The 25513-nt window shown below is 37.8% G+C and overlaps 1 protein-coding gene and 1 long non-coding RNA gene across 3 annotated transcripts; one reads left to right on the plus strand and one right to left on the minus strand.

Annotated features, from left to right (window-relative positions):
* Positions 1–2196: 2196 nt before the first annotated feature.
* LOC111873021 (ubiquitin recognition factor in ER-associated degradation protein 1) lies at positions 2197–15592 on the minus strand. Of its 2 annotated transcripts, XM_023867381.2 has the most exons (8): positions 15439–15592; positions 15227–15341; positions 14841–14995; positions 14436–14708; positions 13869–14002; positions 9397–9538; positions 5028–5140; positions 2197–2583 (listed from the first exon to the last, which is right to left on the minus strand). In XM_023867381.2, the coding sequence occupies exons 1-7, from the start codon at positions 15439–15441 to the stop codon at positions 5063–5065; spliced, it is 900 nt and encodes a 299-aa protein (XP_023723149.1). In that variant the 5' UTR covers positions 15442–15592; the 3' UTR covers positions 2197–2583; positions 5028–5062. The 2 variants fall into 2 exon arrangements, with proteins under 2 accessions (XP_023723149.1, XP_023723148.1); XM_023867380.2 differs by lacking the exon at positions 2197–2583 and having other exon boundaries at positions 4811–5140.
* A 374-nt stretch (positions 15593–15966) lies between these two features.
* LOC111873020 lies at positions 15967–25297 on the plus strand. Its single transcript, XR_002844334.1, has 3 exons — positions 15967–16146; positions 17731–17733; positions 25286–25297. It is a non-coding gene; the product is annotated as an uncharacterized LOC111873020 (long non-coding RNA).
* The last annotated feature ends 216 nt before the right edge of the window (positions 25298–25513 follow it).

Here is a 25513-nt window from a genome sequence, read left to right on the forward strand (position 1 = left end):
GGATGCAGTCAATAATCAAAGACACTCGTTTTGTAATTGGGGAGGTACTGGGTTCAGTTCCGGGCCAGGAAACCGGTTATCATAACAGTAGATTTCGTGATTTTCCTCATTACCTCCAAATGGAATACTGCGATAGTAACTTAAAACAGGCCACAAGCCTTTCTCTCTCAAACACATAATTTGCTGTCATACTGAGATTCAACACTATGTAACCTATGCAGCTTCAGTTAAATAACCCAAGAATCAATTATTATTTAAAACTCCCCAAGCTGAATCACCATCAATTTCATAAGTGAACACACATACATATATATAAAAGGTAAAGCTATCCCTGTAGCAGGCTGTGGAGGCCCATAGGGTTGTGATATGTCCAGGATCCCACCATATTTTTCTAGACAGTCGGCTCACAGATGGCAGTAAGGTTGTCAGCCTTATGAGCCAGCCGCCCTTTACCCCTTCCCAGGAAAATTCCTGGTACTCATTTCTGTTAGATTCTGAGTCAATCCCAGGGTCACAGTGCGGCAGGAAGGATTAGGTCAACTGAAAAATCCAACAGTCTCATAGGGAATATACATATATGGGGGCATGTGGTAGTGTAGTTCGATGAGGCATTATGCCACAAACTGGAAGGTCAAGATATATTTCTTCTAAGGAAGGCTATAGCTCAAAAAGGACTGTTACTCCAATGATGATGATGATGATATATAGGCTATAATATTCATTCACTCATCAGTAATCTGTCAGAGGACAGGTCCACGGTCTCTTCCAAAACAGTTCCTCCACTTAATGCAATCTAGAACTTTCTCCTTCAAATGAAGATATCCTCTTCTGTCCCCAAGGTCATCCAGCATCTTCTTACATCTTCTGGTCACTTCTATCCGCCCCTCCATCTTTCCTTCAATAACTTATTTTAGAAGGCAGTTACTGCGTAAGATATGACCAATCCAATTAGCCTTCCATTTTCTTATTTCGTGTAGGATATTCCTCTGGTCACTGACTCTAAATAACACTTCTTCATTTCTCACATAATCGGTCCAACTGATCTTCTCCATCCTTCTGCAACACCACATTTCGAAGCTTTCCAGGTGTTTCTCATCTACTGCCCTANTCCAATTTCGATTAGTCTATTAATCATACCCTGTATCACAGTTTCTTCCTTAGCCATTAACACACAGTCATCTGCATATTTCACAGTTTGAATAATTTGCCCTCCTAATTTGAAGTCTCCAAGCCCATCCAGAGCTTCCTTGATAACGCATTCGCTGTACAAGCTATAATACACATCCCATAATTGGGCACTACATGCATACATGAAAACTGCTCATAACAGATTATGTGTTAAGAATATCACGCATAAAGAGTACCATCTCTTGGGATGCAACGCTGTGTAGCGCAGTAGAATTGCACTGTTTTCAGAGGCACATATTCATCGCCTCCATCTTCAAAGCTGAAAAGCGAGCCACACTAGTAGCCAGCAAGAAGCAGGTGGAAAGCCATCGCTTACCATACAGAGTGCAAGCTTAGAGGGCTGGGCTACCAATTCCATGGAACAATGCCATCTTCAGAAGCTGCTAATCGCTCAGCCCCCCCCCNCCTCATCTTGTCATTACATCCTTCTCCTACCAATTTAGCAGGGAATTTTAATTTATTTTTGTTGATTTTAAATGCTTAGTTTTGGGTTTAAAGTATTCCCTCTATAATATTAGTTTGACCCCCAATGATGGTCACTAATGGCTGAAACATGAGAGGTAGACAAGACTTCATTTATTTAATTATTAAAATAATTGCATCTCGCAGAATTCTACTTCTCCTTACACCACTATTCACCAACCATCCAATGACTTGATGCTACACACATTGTGATAACAGCATATTTGTAACTGTCAACACAACAATACAAGTAAGAGTGTAACAAGGTTATTTACAATAATGTTGAACACAACATGTTTTGCCCCTTACTGGGTCATCCCAGGTTTATCTCAGTCTATATTAGTTGCTGAATTTTTGTTTTACTCTTTGGCTTTAAGCTATACTGATGTAAAATTAAATTAAATTTCAAGTTACACGAAAAACTAATTTAATTTTAAACCAATACGGCTTAAAGCCAAAGTACACAAAGCAGAGGTTATTACTAAGCAATAATTACATAGCTTTTAGTCATATATGAAGAAAATATGGATCCATATTTGAACAAAAATACAAATATTTATTGTTCAAGTGACAAGGTTGGTACAGTTTACCTAGTATAATATATTTTTGAAAATTCCACCATCAACATCAATGCACTTTGCAACTCATACAAGGACATGGCATGTTTCTTGTCTTAGTTCATCTTGATGTTCCTTTATGTAAGCAATAACATCCACTATCAGATCGAGCTGTTTGTCTTGTGTCTCCACTTTTCTTCTATACAGTTTACTCTTCATCCAACCCCATAAACAAAATCTCATGGGGTTATGTCCAGAGATCTTGATGGCCAGTTATCAGTACTGCCAAGGCTACTCCACTGATTAGGGAAAGTGTCACTGAGATGTTGCATCAGAAGTCATGTATAATGAAATTATGCCGAAAGTATATACCAATCTGTGTAGCCAAAGAAACATCCTCAAGTTGTGCTGGTAATCAATTCTGCAGAAAATCTAGGTAATTATGTCTTGTCATATGATCATCTAAAATAATGGTACAAATCAACATGTCAATGATACTACCATATGACACAATGGTAGAGAATCAACACTGAAAATTTGTTTTCACAGTACCATGTGAATTGTTGTGAGACCATCAATGTGAGGTACATGTGCTGTCAATTCCATTACGGTTGAAAGAGCTTCATCAGTGAGTACTATTAATGGAAACAACTGGCAATTAGTATGTAACTAATGACAAAATTCTAGACACATGGTGCTGTCCCACAGATGCAGATTTTGCACACACTGTGGGGTCAGTGGGTAAAAGTCATCATCATACAACGTTAACCATACGTATGTTTGCGAAAATCCAAAATGTGTAGGAAGTCTTTGTATGCTAGTAGTAGGGCTTTGCCATTCCTTTTCAAGAATGTTTTCCTGTTCCTACACATGCTGTTGATGTGCTCGTTCAGATGAAACATGAGCACTGGGAAGCATAAAACTTTCATTTTATGTATTGAACACCTTGGAAAACACTCCAAGATCCACAATTCTGTGCAGAGAAAAACGACAACGGTATTCAACAGCAGCAGTGGCATTACCATCACAGAAGCCATAAACATACAGCATATCAGTATATTTGGCATTTGTGAAGATGTGTGCCATTTTTCACAACACACCTACAGTGCCACTATCAACAGTCACAACTGCCAACTGACGCTCCACACTGATTCATATGCTTCAGACAGTGGCGCAGTGCAGTGAGAGGGAAGGACAACATTGGGCACCACATCGGAACTACTGTACAGTGAAACGGCTCTATCTCACAAACCATTTGGAAAAGCACACTGTACATTACAGGTTTTTGCTTAGAATGACCAATACTATGAGCTCCCAGAATAATGGCCTTTCCCCTGGGACACGCTGTATAAATCTAAACCATTATAAACTGGAGTAAAGCTGGAGAGGGTCATATATACAAAAGAAGCATGAACTACACGATGGAAGAAGTAAGGACCAGCTCAAACAAGAAGACTCCACAGATACCCTTGCCTTTAATGCAGGACTAGCGTTCGAATCAGCCTTAAAAACGCCATAGATACTTCTTTTCACATGACCAACAATTTCCAAAAAAACATGATAAATTTATATGTGTAAATGAAATGGTACTGGATTTAATATGGACATGTAAGGTGAAGAGAAAGTTATCGCTGTGCTTATCTAATTAAGCACTATGGCATGAAGGCGTATGGGGGGAATGGACATATAGATCCATGTTTTCTTGATCTCCTCACTAGTTGGAGGTGAGTGGTCAACTTCACGCCCTGACCGCATTACCCCCCGGGGAAAGGCCCCAGAGAAAGTCTGGACACTATGGAGAAGAGAAAATTCTTCACCCTACAGGGACTCAAACTCTGACCCATCGGTCATCCAGCTCATAACCAGCCGCTATACTGACTGCACTATCCCAGTTCCATGAACATTACATTATGTTTCCTTCAGTAAGCATGCAGAGATATCTACATTTTCTTCATTTCACGATGTCATTGAGTGCCATCTTTGTTGAAATAAAATAAACAAAACAAAGTCAATCTACTTAATTAAGCTGGAAACATGAGAAACTTACTGCTGGCAGGATCTGTGAATTTCCTAACAATATAAAAATATATAATGAAAGAAGCAAATGAGATGAACTGAGGACCAACTTCAGTTATTTTTAATGTAACTGTATAAATGTAAAAATGCACACCAAACAGTTTGGCAATTAGCAAGAATCTCAAAATAAAACATCAATTAATTTATACTCATAAAGGGATTTAGTTCAAAGAAACAAACCTAGCAGAGAAGTGATCAAGAAGGATGAGGTGGGCAGGCCATGTAGCATGAATGGGGGAGAAGAGGAATGCATATAAGATATTGGTGGGAAAGCCAGAAGGAAAGAAACCACTGGGAAGACCAAGGCATAGGTGGGTGGACAATATTAAAATGGATCTTGGAGAGATAGGATGGGATGTTGTGGATTGGATTGATCTGACTCAGGATAGGGACCAGTGGAGGGCTCTTGTGAACACAGTAATGAACTTTCAGGTTCCAATAAAATGCTGGGAAATTCTTGAGTAGCTGCAGCATTGGCGGCTCCTCAAGAAGGGCTCAGCTCCATGAGTAAGTAAGTAAGTAAGTAAGTAAGTAAGAAAAGAAGTGAAGGTCATCATATTAGAGAGGTGAGTGTGACTGCAATAATATGCATCCCTGGAACATTCATGATAAAGATAGTAAAAAAGAAGAACTGAGTCATCCAAAACTTGAAATGTACATAATGTTTCTTTCTTGCCATAAGATATTTTACTGGTAAAATACTCTTCCAATTAATGTACTGTGCATTCAAGAATGTTCTTTTACCTTCAGACTTTTTAAATTGTTCATACATATTATAATCACTTCTTGGATTTAGTCTGCCGAAGTGAAAATCCCTCTCCAGCGAATGCCTTGAATTCTTCAACTGGTTCCTTGTTCTAAAAAGAAATTAAAAAAAAAATTCAACCATGTCACATAACATATAGCCTTCACAACAGTGTTCCAAACTTCAAACTTCCAAACTTTTCAGAATAACCAGCAGATCTGTTTGTGCCTAAGTTTCCTATACTTAACCCTTTAGAATGATATTAAAGATCAGAGTCTTTGTGCAGTATGGCAGATAGGTCTCTTGAATTCCACATAAGGAGAAATATGGCAGGGAGTAGTGGGATTAGTTGCAGTGCACTGTGAGGAGGGAGGCATTATATTGTAATTAAGGTCCTGTTCCCTGTTATAACACATACAAGCCATACAATCTTTATCTCAGTTAGCAGACTCCACCAAATCCACATGTCTAAAACTGTGGACAATATCAATATTTAAGAGAAACATGCTTTCTTCTTCAGGGTCAAAGTGACTTACAAAGGTATTACTCTCCATGACAGAGGCCAATACAAGCAATAACATGACATAATGGCAGCATTCTTAAATAAGCCATAAACTCCGTGGTTTTAGTCCGCAGGCAAACTATACCGACCGAGCGACTGCCACTTGTCGGCGAAGTTAGTGCCAACTTTAGCGGATGGAGGGTGTTGCGTGGTCAGCACAACGAATCCCCAAGACTGTTAATTTTGGTTTTCTAGACTGTAGCGGCTATTTCCTTGAAATAGCCCCTCAATTACCCTCACAAGGCTGAGTGGACCCCGTTCCGGGCCCATTATTTCCCAGAAAATCTGGTAGTGCTGGGAATCGAACCCAGACCTCTGGATCTGTAGCCAGGAACTCTGACCACTAGACCACAGAAGCAGATTTTAATTAAACCATAAAGTAACTAAACATACTGCAACAAGTTTTGGTATGGAAAACACTGAGATCAGACTGGTCAAAATGAGTATAACTAGAGACAAGTGGATTGACAAAAGGCATACATCCACATGGCAGATCCTCTTGAGAGAAAAAAATCAGTGCAAGAGACTTGTCTGCCATGGAACAGAAACTGGGAAGAACTCCACTTCCACAGCAGTACTAGCTCAGAACATCTTACATTATTTATCCAGATCACCTAAACACTATAATTAGTGCGGGGGTACATCATATCTTGCGTAAGCAACCTCAGAGAACAAAAGTCCTGTGTAAGTACATCTGAATTCCCCATTGGCATATGATGGCATATAGACCCATTGCTAGGCAACGACCATGAAACAAATGAGACAACAATCACTGCTAGACAACAGCTTCAAAAATATGCAATAGTACCGAAGCTGCTGCTAGGCAGTGACCCACAGACAACAATTGAACTACTGCTGGTAACAGTTAAGGTAGTCAGTACAGTGTAGTACAGTATAATTAATACAAGGCAGGGCAGTGGAGTGGAGTGGAGTGGAGCAAGCTGGTTGGTGAGTGAGAGGACTGCTGTGGTGAAGCTGGCAGCTGAGGCATGGGACAGTTTGGTAACCCAGATGAAGGGGAACGTCCGCTGTTGAAGGCGTTATCAGACAATGACTGATGAAGACACGGCAGACTGAGACTTATCATGTGCTGGAGTGAACTGCAGAGTGTGTGAATTAGCAATAGCGACATAGTTACTTGTAATTATGATCCATAAGTGTTCAATAAATCCAATTACCAATCCGAACCCCACCTATAATCACTTATACAAGTGACAACATGAATACCAGACATATGCTGAAAATAGATTTTTTTATTGCTAGTGGGGTGGGATTAAATCCATTTTACTGCGGCCACTTCTGGCCTATTGTATCAGCCCCAGATGAGAGGTGAGGGTGATTGTGGACCAACTGGTGGAATGAAGATCAGCAGGGGAAACCGAACTACTCAGAAAAAACCTGCCCCAGTGCCACTTTGTCCACCACAAATCCCACTTGACCAGACCCGGGATCGAACCCGGGCAGCCACGATGGGAAACCAGCAACTAACCACTTGAGCTATGGTATAGCCAAAATAGAATTCACTAACTTTCTAATGTTGATGTAACAGCCTATGTCACTAGCTGACAATGGCACATCCTCATTCCCACGGCAGATGGAGTACATAAATGACCCGGTGCGAAGCTCCAATACTTCTATACACCGCCATAATTACTGGCAATATTTAAGAGTCAGTACAGCTAGATGTCTACTAAAGTACAAATATTGGCAGTGATTTACTTACCTCTTTTGATGGTGGTCTAGAATTTCTTATGAATCTCAAAGTTCCTATTCTGTAATTGTAATCTGGAACTCCTCGCTGATAGGCCACTTTGACAGCAGTTTTACTGCTAGTGGATATGTCCTTCTTCTTCTTACCATCCAACCTGCAGTACATAACCATCCGTCAGGTTTATATATCATACCTGTCTAATGACTCACACAATGCCCACAAATAATTAATTTCATCAATCAAAACATCTATGTTAAAAGGCATTAGATGGAAACCAATCAGGCCGGTGTGGCAATACTTCCCTACACATGTATTCTTGAGGTGTTCAGTAAAAATCTCAACTGTAATACTGACTTTCCTAACTGTGAATATTTGCTTACTTCTGACCCTCAACACGGAGGTAATGTTCCTCCATGACATAAGTTGACTTTCAACAGACTACATGGCATTATAGGGAGCCTGAATAGCATATTCAGTATAGCGACTGACTATGGGCTGGACGACCGACAGGTTGGAGTTTGAGTCCCGGTAGGGTCAAGAATTTTCTCTTCTCCCCGTCATCCAGACCAGCTCTGGGGTCCACCCAACCTCCTATACAATAGGTACCAAGGGCTCTTTCCCTGGGGGTAAAGCAGCTGGGAAGTGAAGCTGACCACTCACTCCAGCTAGTGTCAAGATCAAGAAAATGTGGATCTATACATCCACTCCCCCATACGCCTCCATTGCATAGTGTCTAATTAGTTAAGCATAGGGACAACTTTACCTTACATGGCATTATAGCCCAGAAGACAAAACTCTTCACAGCAATGAACATACAGGTTCTTTAAATGGAAGGAATTTCTCAAATGGCTGAGTGACTATCAGCTTTACAAAGATCAGGTACCATGAAGTTAGTTTGCTAGATCTGGTAAAAGTATTCCTTGATTAACTTGAATAATGCAATATTTTATTTTCATCAACTATTTTTCCTCTTGTTTGATATTGTTATCTCAGTTACTGGTAATTCTGAATTTAAATCATGAAAGTTAACTCCACAAGCATAACTAACTAACTTCACAAAGCTGAGCCCTTCTTGAGAAGCTGCCAGTTCTGCAGCTACTCAAAAATTTCACGAAGTTTTAAGGAACCCGAAGATTAACTGTCTTCACAAGAGCCCTGCCTATCCTAAACCAGATCAATCCAGTCCTTACCACCACATCCTATCTCCCTAAAATTAATTTTAATATCATCCACTGACCTACATTTTGGTCTTCCTAGTAGTCTATTTCCTGCCGGCTTTCCCACCAATATCCTATAAACATTCCTCTTATCCTCCATTCATGCTACAAGCCCTGCCCATCTCATCCTCCTTGACTTGAATATTCTATTTATACTTGGCAAAGGGTACAAGTTATGAAGCTCCTCATTATGCAGTTTTCTCCCGACATCTTGTCACCTCATCTCTTCAGTCCAAATATTCGCCTCAACACCCTGTTCTCAAACACCCTCAGTCTGTGTTCCTCCCTTAATGTCAGAGACAAAGTTTCACACCCATACAAAACCACCAGCAAAATTATAGTTTTGTATATTCTAATTTTTACGTTTTTAGAGAGCAGACGAGAAGACAAAAGCTTCTCCTCTTAAATTGCCTCCTGAATGAAATTCTGATTTGTTACTGTCACTTCCAAATATATGAACTGAGCCACACTACAAAGCATCTGTTAACTATATTTATGCCATAATTTTGCCCTGCATTCGGGTGACAAGACAGCAGCATATACTTAGCTTTCTCTGCGTTTGTTTCTAGACAAACCTTCTTGCTAATATTAATTAAAGTTTCTGTATTTTTGTTTACGGTATCTGTATTATCATCCAATGGATTCANTTGAGCTATGGTATAGCCAAAATAGAATTCACTAACTTTCTAATGTTGATGTAACAGCCTATGTCACTAGCTGACAATGGCACATCCTCATTCCCACGGCAGATGGAGTACATAAATGACCCGGTGCGAAGCTCCAATACTTCTATACACCGCCATAATTACTGGCAATATTTAAGAGTCAGTACAGCTAGATGTCTACTAAAGTACAAATATTGGCAGTGATTTACTTACCTCTTTTGATGGTGGTCTAGAATTTCTTATGAATCTCAAAGTTCCTATTCTGTAATTGTAATCTGGAACTCCTCGCTGATAGGCCACTTTGACAGCAGTTTTACTGCTAGTGGATATGTCCTTCTTCTTCTTACCATCCAACCTGCAGTACATAACCATCCGTCAGGTTTATATATCATACCTGTCTAATGACTCACACAATGCCCACAAATAATTAATTTCATCAATCAAAACATCTATGTTAAAAGGCATTAGATGGAAACCAATCAGGCCGGTGTGGCAATAATTCCCTACACATGTATTCTTGAGGTGTTTAGTAAAAATCTCAACTGTAATACTGACTTTCCTAACTGTGAATATTTGCTTACTTCTGACCCTCAACACGGAGGTAATGTTCCTCCATGACATAAGTTGACTTTCAACAGACTACATGGCATTATAGGGAGCCTGAATAGCATATTCAGTATAGCGACTGACTATGGGCTGGACGACCGACAGGTTGGAGTTTGAGTCCCGGTAGGGTCAAGAATTTTCTCTTCTCCCCGTCATCCAGACCAGCTCTGGGGTCCACCCAACCTCCTATACAATAGGTACCAAGGGCTCTTTCCCTGGGGGTAAAGCAGCTGGGAAGTGAAGCTGACCACTCACTCCAGCTAGTGTCAAGATCAAGAAAATGTGGATCTATACATCCACTCCCCCATACGCCTCCATTGCATAGTGTCTAATTAGTTAAGCATAGGGACAACTTTACCTTACATGGCATTATAGCCCAGAAGACAAAACTCTTCACAGCAATGAACATTCAGGTTCTTTAAATTTCTCAAATGGCTGAGTGACTATCAGCTTTACAAAGATCATGTACCATGAAATTAGTTTGCTAGATCTGGTAAAAGTATTCCTTGATTAACTTGAATAATTCAATATTTTATTTTCATCAACTATTTTTCCTCTTGTTTGATACTGTTATCTCAGTTACTGGTAATTCTGAATTTAAATCATGAAAGTTAACTCCACAAGCATAACTAACTAACTTCACAAAGCTGAGCCCTTCTTGAGAAGCTGCCAGTTCTGCAGCTACTCAAAAATTTCACGAAGTTTTAAGGAACCCGAAGATTAACTGTCTTCACAAGAGCCCTGCCTATCCTAAACCAGATCAATCCAGTCCATACCACCACATCCTATCTCCCTAAAATCCATTTTAATATCATCCATTGACCTACATTTTGGTCTTCGTAGTGGTCTATTTCCTGCCGGCTTTCCCACCAATATCCTATAAACACTCCTCTTATCCTCCATTCATGCTACAAGCCCTGCCCATCTCATCCTCCTTGACTTGAATATTCTATTTATACTTGGCAAAGGGTACAAGTTATGAAGCTCCTCATTATGCAGTTTTCTCCCGACATCTTGTCACCTCATCTCTTCAGTCCAAATATTCGCCTCAACACCCTGTTCTCAAACACCCTCAGTCTGTGTTCCTCCCTTAATGTCAGAGACAAAGTTTCACACCCATACAAAACCACCAGCAAAATTATAGTTTTGTATATTCTAATTTTTACGTTTTTAGAGAGCAGACGAGAAGACAAAAGCTTCTCCTCTTAAATTGCCTCCTGAATGAAATTCTGATTTGTTACTGTCACTTCCAAATATATGAACTGAGCCACACTACAAAGCATCTGTTAACTATATTTATGCCATAATTTTGCCCTGCATTCGGGTGACAAGACAGCAGCATATACTTAGCTTTCTCTGCGTTTGTTTCTAGACAAACCTTCTTGCTAATATTAATTAAAGTTTCTGTATTTTTGTTTACGGTATCTGTATTATCATCCAATGGATTCATATCTTCAGCATACACCAACAGCTGATGTGTCCCATTTAATTTCAGTCCCACCTGGTTTTCCTGGACCTTCCTAATGGCATATTCTAAAACAGAGTGGAAAAGGTGTGGTGATAAAGCATCTCCTTGTTTTAGACCATTCTGGATAGGAATCTTGTCAAACAAATATTTACCCATACACACTTTACTATACGTTTCATTAAAACACATTTTAATCAGCCTAACTAGTTTCATAGATACCAGAAACTCTATGAGAATAGTGTACAATTCTTCCCTCCTAACTGAATCATAGACTTTCTTGAATAGCTGATGTGTGATCTTATTGTATTCCCATTTTTTTCTCCAGTATCTGACAAATGCAAAAATTCTGATCAGTAGTTCATCTGTTATGATGAAACCCACACCGATGACCCCTAATAATTTCGTCTACATAAGGACAACCTTGTGAGAAGGATACTGAATAAAATTTTGTGCAAAGTTTAAAAGAGTGACATCCCACAATAATTATTAAAGTCTGATTTATTACCCTTCTTCTGAACTGGTACAATAATAGACTCCTTCAACCAAATTAATGAGTTTATAGATATCAGATCATAACATTTCACCTCCTGCTTGAATCAGGTCTGCCAGAATTTGATGACTAGGTGGCAAATTGCAATAGCAATTTCGACTTCAGAAGAGTTGGGATCAGATACTAATGGCTCAGCTGCATTTCTTTCTGCCTAACACCACTGACAATTCAATTACTGACAAAAGTAGTTCTTCCATCTATTCAAAATGTGGGAATTTGCAAGAAGATCACAATTTTCATCCTTCACTAAGTTACTTCTATGTTGGTTACCCCTCTTAAATTCATTTTTTCCTCTATGCAGGTCTCTAATGTTCTTATTCTTACTGTTCATTGCAAGCTCATCAATTTTGTCTTTCAGATATTACCTCTTTTTGTTCCTGAAATGCCTGCCGGTTTCACATGTTGTCCTGTTCAGATTATCCCAATTTATTACACTTGGATCCCCACGACTGCAATTTGTCTTGTTTCCTTTGATGTAATTATTTTGAGCATCCTATGTCGAAACATGGCTTATGCTTCTTCAATTCATAATAACCTAGGCTCTCTTTGGCTAAGTTTTATATTCTCTCAATTCAATTCAATTTATTTAAACATTCCGTTGATCCTTAGTGGTACAATAATGACCAGTTGATGTGGAATTAGTCCCTAGCTATATTCATAATCACCTCAGCATCTAACTTCTCCAAAGCATCTAACCTATTTTAAATTTCATCACAATACTGCTCTTTACCCTCTACCTTGTTTAGTTTCTTGAGAGCAAATCTCTCCATATGAAATCTGTGCTTATTTACTGCCAGTCTTTCCTTAACTTTTGCCACCACCACAGAGTAGTCATTATCACAGCCTGAGCCCCTGAATGATTACATTTTAAGTACACTTGAATCCTGTCCCTTGTTTATCAAAAAATGGTCAATTTGACTGTGAGCCTTTTCATCAGGAAATGTCCAAATAAATTTATGTATGTTATGATGTGGGAACGTTGTAGTTTTGATAATCATATTTTTGGATGTGGCAAAGTTTACAATTCAAACTCAATTATCATCACTAATTTCGAGTAAACTCTCATTCCTAACTCTTGGTTTGAAAATGTCTTCCCTACCTACTTTGGCACTAAAATCTCCTAACAAAATTTTCATATGATACTTCAGGAATTTATCAAATACATATTCTGGTTCCTCGTAGAAGCCGTCCTTCACATTATCAATTTTATCCTCTCTTCGAGCATTAATATTCAGAACAGAAATATCATACCAGCAACCTCCTAGTATTATGTATGACACACTATCATTAACAAACTCTACCTTCTTAACTGACAATATGATTTTCTTATGTACAAAGAAAAATTAACAAATTCATGAGTCCCATTCCCCTTTCCATAGAAAAATCTACATTCGCTTGCGGGTTCAGTGCCACCTCCATCCCATCTGACCTCCTGTACTCCCACTACATGTAACTTATATTTTGAGATTTCTTCTGCCACTGCCCTGAGTGAACCTGCCCTGTACTTACTTCTAACATTCCATATACCAAATCTCATGACCATTTTCCTCGGCTTAGGTCGTTTATCCAAACAGCCCGCCCAACTCCAAGACCCTATGTGACATTCCGTAATATGCTTATTTTTTATGGTCAGGAGTTGATAGCCCCACGTCCAACACCCAAGTTGGAGGACCACCCTTTTCCAGCTACCCATGACTGCTTATTCAACATATTCACAGCTACCCTCCATATCTGGAGGCTGTCTCCTCCATTCGCAACCTGAGGACGCGCTGTGCTGTGCTGACAAGGGACCCATTTGAAATGGCTCTACAGGTATATCTCAGTTTAAGTGATGAAAACTTCGCTTCCTAACTTCTACGCATAAGAATTTCTTAAATTTTGATTTAACGTTTGCAAGATTATTTCTTTACTTATGGTTTACTTAATACCTTCAGTCACTCAGATTAAATAACATCAAATGATAGAATTAGTGAATAAAGAACTGGAAAGATGTTAAAGATGTGGTCATGGCCTAATTTAAGGCACGATCATGGAATCTGAACTGCAACAAAAACCACACACCTGTTTCCTTCTCCACGGAAAGCAACAAAGCCTGTAGGCTCCGGCATCAATTCAGCTGGATCTACTACCATTTCCTCATCCGATTTCTTAATCCGCTCTGGTTCTTTGTAACCAACTGGAGGGGCAAACTCAACCTACAGCAATACACAATACACTCCTATCTATCTGCACAATGAGGAAACTGAAATTACAAAGTATGAATGTGTGATGGGTTCCAGTGACATAATGGCCATAAAAATGTTCATTAAAGTATGTCTATAGGTTCAAAAGTTACTACAGACAAACACACATATGATGAATGCTACAGTATTTGTCCCACTGAAAAGACAAACTTCAGCATTTTATTACGTCCAAACTATACCTACTACATTACAATTGCCATTGCAATAAACATTCTTTGTAAGTATGTACAATGCAATTGCCATTGCAATAAACATTCTTTGTAAGTATGTACAATGCATAAGTATTAAATTGTAAATAATATGCATTACAAAACCAATGCAAATTGTAACTGAAACATTTTTAAATCATCTCATTACTGCAAATTACTACATGTTCACTACTTACGTTCATATCACATTCTATGATACTGACAGCAGACCCCGGCTTTGTTTCCAGAACACAGAGCTCATATATCCTTTGATTATACTTGATAGCAATCACATCACCAGTTGTAAGACATGCAAAGCTACGCAATCCATTTTCTAAAACAGCTTTTGGATTTGTAATATCCAAAAAATCTATTGATTGTGGCTGGAAACGTGAGAATGTTGCAACAGGCAGTGATACACTCTCAATCTGCAGAAAATCTCCTTCTTCAAGAAGCAAATTGTGCATCATCTGTAAATTTTCCAAATTATAAACATGATTATTTGATCAAGAATCTACAATATCTTGAAACTACTATTCAGAACGTTAAGATACGTATCCAACAAAATTATTGCTTTATACTAAATAATATAAATATTATACCCAGTAAGGAAGGTACACTTTGCCTTCATCAGCTACAAATTCTAACACTCCACAATGTGTGATGCGATTTGTTCTCTTATTGGTCAACTTGAACAACATTGGATATACTATGTTCAGACGTGTCAACTGATCCAATGCTGACGGGGGCATTATGACTGCAACAAAGAGAGTATTCAAATGCACTTACTTTACTGCAAAAGCTGTTAATTGTAATACCAAAAGAAAAGTACGATGTTAATTGCTTACAGGCGCCTAAAAGGCAGGGGTTTGCTTAGTGAAAAATTAACGTACATATTATATCTCATGAAGCATCTCGACACCGACACGGCACTCACGAAATACAAACATGATTAAAATATGCATATGCTGCGAGATATTCAACTTACTTTTTCCGCCTCTTTCAACATCATGTCGCTCATTTCCAGGAAACATTGACACTGAATAGCATTTATATTGTGTGTTGAATGGACGTGGTATATCAGGAAACATATTAAATCCAAACTGGAATTTTAAAAAGTAGGGTTATGTCACTTAATCATGATTTGACATATAACAAACACATACAGAAATATTTCCATTCAAACACAATCGTACTTACCATTTTGCAGTCGATTTTCTTATAACCAAAAACAGAGGACACAGTAAGAATGATAGCTATGTTGTGGATATTAAAAATACTATCGTACGATTGTAATTCTGTTACATTACTCCTGGCTTCTACCTACCAGCCATACAGAACAGCCCCGTGAAACTCCCATGCTATTGGTTGGCAACATGGCCGCCATTACACCACGGTGGAATGCTGCTTCCATCTATGTTCATCATACAGGAACTAAATATAAAAATGGCCTCCTGGGCCGAGAGCACAATCGGTAAGAAGGTATGCTACTTTACATCTCTTGTACTGCATAGTCTCTTTCCTTCTGGCTTTCCCACCAATATCCCATATGCATTCCTCGCCTCCCCCATTCGTGCTACATGCCCTGCCAACCTCATCCTCCTCGACTAGTGATATTGAACACAGAATATCACTAGTCGAGGAGGAGGATGAGGTTGGCAGGGCATGTAGCACGAATGGGGGAGGCGAGGAATGCATATAGGATATTGGTGGGAAAGTCANGTTTATTAAACATTTTTATACCCGCGTAGTAAACTCCTTTTTGAAAACTAGTTAAGTTAGCTTGAGGTAGATAAAGATCTTGTCTATGTCTGGTATTTATAGCATGAGAGTCAATATTTGATGAAAAAAGATGTTTATTCTGCAATACAAATATTAACAATGAAAATATGTATTGCGATGCAAATGGTGCAATGGTATCCCAGTGAAATAGGATGGTATGGTATGGTTTGGACTGATCTGGCTCAGGATAGGGACCAGTGGAGGACTCTTGTGAACACAGTAATGACGCTTCGGGTTCTACAAAAGGCTGGAAAATTCTTGAGTGGCTGCACAATTGACAGGTTCTCGCTCAGCTCCATAAGGAAGTTCGATATCACTTCACCCATATCCTTTGGGTTGGATTTGAGTGAATTTCTATTAAACTTGGTCCCCCATCCCCTTTCCAAAAAAAAACCGAGGTAGGAGCCTCTGCACCTCTGGAGTACAAGGGATTAGGTTGCAAATTATTTATCTGGAGAAAGTTTGTCACCAGTGCCTGGAAAATCATAACCTTTCTTTCACATGAAACACCTCTCTAACCAAAGGCACTGAACATTGTGAACTGTGACAAACATGGAATAGTTATATTTAGGAAAGCTGAAGGTGGGGAAACTTGAAAGAAAATTCTGTTTCCACAGAGATACATAAGTCTCTCGGCAAAAATGTGCTAACAGGCTTGATTATACTAACGAAAATTTTAATTTGAACTTATACGCACTGTTTTATGGACCGTGATCGCAGAGAAATCTCCACTGCCTCTTATAGCCGCTCACCTGTACGTTTACGGCCATGAAATTCATTATTGCCTACAGGTACGGAATTCTACACTGATGGCATACATCAGGACCAAGTTCATTGTGCTGACTCTCTGCAAACAGCTGTTCAGTGACTGAAGAAATTACCATTTCATGGCACCCGCGACCTCATTGTATTGTTCACACAGAACTAATTGTCTCTTGTTCCGAACTACACAATTCCTGGGCTAGCTTCCCAGGTCTCGTCATGTGGTATTTGTGGTGGACACAAAGTGGCGCTAGGACAGATTTTCTCCAAGTACTTCGATTTCCCCTGCCAATCCTTGTTCCACCGATTGCTCTACAATCACCATCATCTAGGATTGGTACAACAAGCCACAAAAAGGCTTTGCACGAATGAGGATTTAATTATCCTCAGTTCTTCGCCTAGTACAGTCCGTGCCATGCACCTTGCTCAAAAACTAATCGAAAATTTATAAGCACACAAAAAATCAGCACCCAATAAGGCCGGACTGACCAGCTGAGTGCAGATAAGAAAATTATTTTCCAACTCTTTATCATAATCCAAAAGGGAATTAGTGCTTGACTACTTACTCTCAAAGTCATGTTCCCAAAAGCACTCATAAGTACCACCGACTGCACAGGTAATTCTTGCACGGGCTCCCCGTGAAGTTTGAGCTTCCGATAAATTTCTTCTGATAATACCGATACCTAGGAACCTGTATCGATAATAAAGTAGCGACTAAAGTTTCCAAATGCGCACCCTTTCAAATATTCCAGGTGTCTCACGGATCACGTCATCTGCAACAAGTATTCCGGCCATCAGCTCGAATTCATTATCCACAGGTTTGTCATAGATCAGACTTTTCACATGGCCCCAGACGAAATAGTCCAGAGGTGTCAAGTCTGGGGATCGGGGTGGCCAAGGCACTGGGCCTCCTCTACCTATCCAACGACCATGAAAAGCAGCATCGAGGTAGTCTCGTGATACGATGCTGAAGTGTGTCGGCGCTCCGTCATGCTGTATTCACATTTGCCTCCGCACAATCAGTGGCACGTCTTCTAGCAAAGTTGGAAAGATACGTTCCAGGAACACCTTGTAAAAGGGACCCTTGAGTTGCGGTGGTAGGAGGAAAGGCCCAATTAAGTGATCGATGCCCGCCCAGACATTGACAGAAAATTGTGCCTGGTGGTAACCAACTACAGTAACGTTGGGGTTTTCGTCAGCCCAGACGTGGCTGTTTCGACAGTTGAACCAGCCATCCCTTGTAAACTGCACTTCGTCTGTGAAGAACACGTGATTCAGGAAGTTGTGCTGATGTAAACACTGGTTCAGTGTCTACTGACAAAATTGAATTCGTGGTACAAAGTCAGCTGGACCTACGTCATGTACTCATGTCGGATGATACGGATAAAGTTGCTGGTGGTGCACGTTACTCCAAACACTTGATTTTGATGTCCCCACAATCTTGGCAATGGCACGAGTGCTGGTGGATGGCTGTTCCTCTATGCAATGCAGTCCGACATTGAGGCGCCAAGTTTAAACGAAATGATTTTAAATGCTGCCCTAGTGCTGCTATCTTACATTTGCGGACATGGGTTCCTATTTCAAAGTTATTCTATTGGGAACCCTCAGTACGCTCCTGAAGTATGGCACCAAACTTCTGGGACATCCTGTAGAGAAAAATGACAAAAGAAGATGTATACTATTTGAAATGTGCTTCATGAAACATTGGCATTGAACCCCTTTCAATCAAGGAATAAATTAAAAAATAATGGCAGGATTATAAATTTCTCAAATAGTATACTTTATACATTGATAGAATTGAACTGGAAAAAAAAAAACACTGATCGGTTCAACCTCTAAATTTCCAAGTATAATACTGGAAATGGGAGCTTAGGAAAATTTGTAAAATGATGTTAAAGTTTTTCTTTTTTAATATTTGCAACAGAGTAACATAATAATGGGATGAAGAATAATGAAGACTATTTACAAGTAAATAGCACATGATTACAAGCAGTTATTATGATTCATGACTTAACTACAAAATTGTGCTGTTATTCAGCCACATACAGCTGTTTGAGCTCTAAAACTCTCTTTCATGATATCACTACATTTTACAGAATGACTTCTTTTCCATATGCTACCTTCCAAAATTGCTCTAAGGCATATGATTTCTCTATCAGATCTCAAACTTTCAAGCTATAACAATTTCTTCTTCTCTTGAAAATAAAGGTGTAATTTATTTTTACACATGGAAGCAGGTTGACAAGCACATTTATTGAGTTTGAATGAAAACCTTTTCATTTTGATTTTAAACATACAAATTATTTGGAGAACAAATGCTTTTCAATCTAAGTCATTTCTTTTATTATAAACTTCAGGTAGGATATGTTTGAAAATATTTCAACCAGTTGTAATGCTTGTGTAGGACCAAGGTTATGTCAATTTGTATAATAATTTCAAATTTTGACGGAATTCATATCTGTGGTATGTAGTATTTAGATTACTTCTTGTAATTGACCATCTACACTTCCCAGAGTCATTTCTTTGTAAATTCCCTATTACATATATATATTGGCTTCTTAGGTATTAGAAGACATCTGCCAAGCTGAACTGCATCTGCTATGAATTTATAAAGAAGTTGAAGTGATAATTACAAGAATTACAAGAAATAATCTTGAAACTGAAATTTGTTTATTGTTAAGCACCCCACTCTTCTGCTCGAAACTTACTGTCTGGTTAAGTGGGATCTGTGGTGGACAAAGTGGCGCTGGGCGGGTTTTCTCCGAGTACTTCGGTTTTCCCTGCCAATCTTCATTCCACCAAATTCTCCATCATCATAATCACCTGGGGCAGGCTACAATAGACCAATCAGTGGCCGCCGTGCCAAGTGGACCCAATTGGACTCCACCCCCACTAAGCTAATTAAAAATTAAAAAATTACTGTCTGGTTAAAAAAAAAACAGTGTTATTATAAGGAAAGCAAAGAGACAAATTAGTACTATGAAGGTCTTAAACAACATTTAAGACTGGTAAAATAAATTCTTGGAATTGCCAGGTGTAACAAAACACATAGACATAAGGGATATTTCCTAAACAAACTAAATCATGGAAGCAAAATGATAGGTGTTAATCTCACTCTGATGGAGATGAGGCTCAGGTATGAAGAAACGGCATAGTTTGTGCTTATGAAACTACATCATAATTGTATTAAAAAACCAATATGTAATTCTTAAAAAAATGATAAGCATAATTACTATAAAAATTCAATTTTACAAATCATGACTATCATATCTGAATATAAATACTCTTCAGACGATCAGCCTGTAATCCTGAAACATGAGTAAAACTATTCTAATATATTACATTCCAAATAGTTAACCCCACAGGTCCAATATTCTTGTATCCACAACAATCGCACATTTTTAATCATATAAGAGAAGCAAAAGATGAGAGCAATAAAGGTTTAACTTAAGAAAATAAATAAAATGTAATATTTTTATAGAACAAAAGGAGCTTATGATACACAGAACACAGTTCTACTCACAGTTGCTCTTTCTATGTATCATAAACTAATTATAACATTACAAAAATCAACTGCATAGAAACTGGCATGAACTATGAATTGCAATTGATATCACAAGATGCTGAAGTGAATATATTTTATGGACTTCTGATTCTTGTGGCTTGAGATTAATATTACCATCATTAAATAAATTAAGAACTAAATATAAAATGACTTACATTTATGTGCAGCTTTAATACACTCTGCAAAATATTACAATCTTTCTTTTTTCTTTTTTGTTTCTTTTTTTTTTACCCAAGGATTCTTTATATGAACTAGTTGAAATTACTTTTAACTTGTATGATTCTATCTGTAGAACAACAACAAATGTTCATTACATAACCATAGTTTTCAAAATATCGATTATAAACAATTAACATAAGTTAAAATATGAGACTATGAGCATTTTCTTTCACTACTTGAGTTAATAACTGAGATCAAATAGTAAAAGAGTGATGGTACCATATGCTGCTGATACTCTAGCTAGTTTCACAAATCTTCATCTTCTTTTCCATTGTTATACTTCATTATTAATTTGTGTTACTATTGAATGGCCTATACTGTCCACATAAAACCAACAGAAATGTTTGAAACTAGTTTTACATGTTCACAATGCGTACAACTTTAGCTTGTAGTTTGGATGATTTAGAATAGCAACCCCTCTACAATACTTTGTCTCTGAATTTTAACAGGGTAAATATTAGCTTTGTACCTAAAAAGTCATATTTCTTAAACATCTGTATATTTTAATAATTTTATAATTCCTTACTATTTCTTTGCTGCACATTCCCAGCTACTCATTAAAAAAAATCATGATTTACTGCTATGTCAATAAAAATGTAAATATTGGCAAGATACTCAAAATATGAACAATGTTCTGCAATTATACTATCCTCCTCCTTTTTCAACTCTGTATCGACCATTCCTTTCAACACATACCTTCACCATAGTATGCCATCATTTTACAACTTCTGCACAAAGCCAGTACTCATGCAGTGTTTATAATTGCCACAGTCGCTCTGAAAGCTTAAATTCATGTATCCAAAAATATGAAGCACACAAGTAAAGCAACAAATTGATAAGATAAATAACAATAATAGTGTCATAAAGCAGAGAAGTACTGGTAACTTACAAATACACAGTCATTGTTTATGCAGTAAAATTATATATCAGAACTCGAGCTCTCATCAGATGATGAACATTTATTTATATTCATATTCTCCTCCTGAATTCCAAAATTTAAATGAAAAGCAGAGTTCTTTGAACACAAACAAAGCACAAAAATTAGTATTCCCTTCAAAACAAAAATGAATAGGGTACTTTTTTTCTTTTGGTTGAGTTTATAATGAAGTCATTATCAATATGTGACCAGAAAAATTGCCCACAAAATGAAGTAAGTCTATTTAGAATATGTAATTACTAGTGTAATGTCCCTTGAAAATTCAATTTAAAGTCTCTTCATTTGTCTCATGAAGTTTTATACTTTCATTTCCTTTCTTCTACTCTCATGTACTCCATTCCAGTCTGCCCATATTATTGTTGTCCCTTACCCATTCCTCCCACCCTCTCCTTTGTGTAAAATAAAAGAAAATACAGTGACCTCATCAGGACTTAAACCCGTGACCTTCTGGCTTATAGCATAGTGCCTCAAGCAACTACGCTACTGTGTACCCCTCTTTGTGTCGAATAGTTTAGATAAATATTAAAACCTGCCTTCCCAGCCTTTGCCTTAAATTCATTTTAGTTGATAAGGAACAATATAATAAAAACTTTGTTATATAGCTCACTTTCACACTTCATTTAAATGGAAACAGCATGAGAATGATGTAACAACAAATCAACACACACAGCCCTGCTCATGCTAATTATGTAATTACATGTTCTCAAACTGTGAATCTTTGTCCATTCCTTCAAAGAGGGAATTGGATTATCATATATTTATTTTAGATCTAAAAGTTTGTGATAATGGGACATTAGTACAAATATTACGTTTTTGGACATTATCCATCTTCTTGTGTTTGTCTAAAATCCATCCTGTTTATTTTTCAAAAGACAACGTTTTTGAGACTGGATTCTGTCTCTGTCTTTGGGTAAAACCTACTCAGTTGAGCCCAATCAATAGAGCTAGTCCCTGTCTCCTAAGATAGGGAACGATGTGTTTTGGAAAACAAACAGGATGGTTTTTAGATAAAGGCAAGAAGATGGGTAATGTCTAAAACCATAATTCTTGCATTTATTTTAATGTTTTACAACATGTCTCAGTCTTTAGTGTGTTAACTTCATATTTAAATGGGTATCATACTTGTCAGAAGAGACACTATACATACATTTAGGCAAACATGTTCATTTCTCCATAAATATACCCACAAATGTCATGGATACATCTGTGTATGAAATATAGTAAAAAGAAATTAGTTTCAACAACATGGCTGCCCTGGTCTTATATGCATATTTAATTAAGACGAAAGAGTGAAAATAAAATAATAACAGATATAAAAGCTATTATCAATATGGTATCTAAATAAAAAATAATCTTCAAATTAACTTACATTTAATCATAAAACACTATACACAGTCCTATGCCCTGTGAACAGCATTTCAAACCAAACGTTATCCAAGAGATTTCCATGTGATAAGACTCAGTTACATTAACAAAACAAACAACTGCAGAATTAAAGTTAGCAGTTATGAGAATAAAATTACACACATGCACACACACACACAGCATTTAACACCTTGGTTAAAATAAACTGTATGATATGACTGCAGTAAAAGTTACAAAACATGTCAGCATTTCTGACTTGAAAACTTCAACCCAGCCAACTTTTCATTTCATCATGGTCCAAAGAGGAACCATATTAGGCATATAAATCACCCTGTCTTCCTTAACAAGTACAGTAAATAATACTGTACAGCAGTACAACATAATCTACAAGTGACATGTAAAAGTACAGCATCCTTGGTCATGAATGTGTAATATCCTGAATAATTAACTCTTCCCTGGTCTAAGCAATTAAAAACAATTTTTTCTCTGTCATTACTGGAATATCAAGTTTCAAATTATAGGATGATTGATGGATTGGAATAAAGTAGCCATGGCCTTACATGATACTATCCCAGCATTCAACTGGAGGGACTCAGGAAAGTTATGAAGATCTCAGTCAGGATACCCACTGACCAAGCTAAGATTTAAACCAAAAACTTCCTGAATACAGCTCTAAGAGTGTTAATGCTAGGCCAATCTGATCAGTTCTAAATTGTTTTAAATTCAAGATTCTCATAGTGATGAGTTAACTAAGATTATGATGTCCTGAAATGCAATGCTGTGTAGTTTAATACACACATACCAGCACTACAGGGGAACCTGCTGGATCTACCTTGAAGAGGGAGACAACAGGTTCCTAAAAACATAGTTAACATAATCACCACACTACTTAATGTAACAACACAGAACACCTTATTTACTTATTCATGGAGCTGAGCCCTTCTGGAGGAGCCGCCAATTCTGCAGCTACTCAAGAATTTCCCACCATTTTATGCAACCCGAATGTTGTACAGAACTATATGGTTTATTTTGGACTATATCCATCATCTGGTATATATATAAGACAAAAAAACCACAACGTTTTGGAGACTGGCTCTGTCTGTCCTCAAGTGGATGGGGCAAGATAGACCTACTCAGTTTGACCCGTTAGAAAGAGCTAGTCTCAATCACTGGACTGGTTTTTTGTCTTATTATATACCAGATGATGGATAGAGTCCAAAATAAAACTTATAGTTCTGTACAGCATACACCATTGTCAGAAACCTTTAAAGTCAACCCAAATGTTTATTACCATGTTCATAAGAGCCCTCCACTGGTCCCTATCCTGAGCCAGATCAATCCAATCCATACCATACCATCCTATCTCTCTAAGATCTATTTTAATATTGTTCACCCACCTACGCCTTGCTCTTCGCAGTGGTCTCTTTCCTTCTGCCTTTCCCACCAATATCTTATACGCATTCCTCATCTCCCCCATTCGTGCTACATGCCCTGCCCACCTCATCCTCCTTGACTTGATCATTCTAATGATATGTGGAGAAGAGTACAAGTTATGAAGCTCCTCATTATGCAGTTTTCTCCAACCTCCTGTCACTTCATCTCTCTTCCGTCCAAATATTCTCCTCAATAGCCTGTTCTCAAACACCCTCAGTCTATGTTCCTCCCTTAATGTCAGAGACCAAGTTTCATACTCATACAGAACCACAGGCAAAATTATAGTTCTGTGTACTCTAATTTTTATGTTTTCGGACAGCAGGCGAGAAGACAAAAGGTTCTGGACTGAATGGTAGCAAGCATTACCCGAGTTCAATCTCCTCTTAATTTCCTTCTGAATCAGGTTTCAATCTGTTATCGTTGTTCCCAAATATCTGAACTGTGCCATATTTTCAAAACATACTATGACTAACTCGATGATGTAAAGCATCACTCAAAGAATTTTATTCTTGTTTTATACTATAACTTTTGTTTTATATAGTCTAATTTATTGTATTTTTATGCCAAGTATTTTAATATAATTAATATTATTGTATCCAATTTTACTAGTACTGCAGGTCAGTAGTGTATATATATTAGCCATGTATTTGCCTGATGATGGCTTTTAATAGCCAAAACATGTAGCAGAGCCAAACTTGGGACTGACCTTAATATAGTTGTGTTGTGATGGTTTTAATAAAGAAATTGTATATTATAACACAACAGGATGCATGAAACGAAAATTATAAAGGTATATGTTGATACTCTAATATACCGTAAAAATTCAGCACATTTAAGTGAAAATAGAAATAGATTCTTCGTTTGTTAAAACTTAAGACATATGCTTTATCACTTACTGACAGCAATATTTTGAGAATACAAGTGTACTTAATAGCCAATATGGTAATTTTCAGTCTAAACATTTACTTTCTTTGCAGCTGTAGAAATGTTTAACTGAGGCACACATAAACACATACAGTTATAACAATTTCCTTGAATTTTCTACATTTCATATTTTCCATTTAGAATCAATTACTTATAAACCCCCAACAGATGCATGCCAAGTTCCAGTATGTGATAAAATTTTTATTTCAGTTTTCTGTTTTCTACATTACCAAGAAGATGAGAGGATTGGAGGCTTTTAATTTTCCAGCAGTGTTCTTGGGCCATGA

Source organism: Cryptotermes secundus, unplaced genomic scaffold, assembly GCF_002891405.2.
Source record: "Cryptotermes secundus unplaced genomic scaffold, Csec_1.0 scaffold2719, whole genome shotgun sequence".
NCBI classification, from domain to species: Eukaryota; Metazoa; Arthropoda; class Insecta; order Blattodea; family Kalotermitidae; genus Cryptotermes; species Cryptotermes secundus.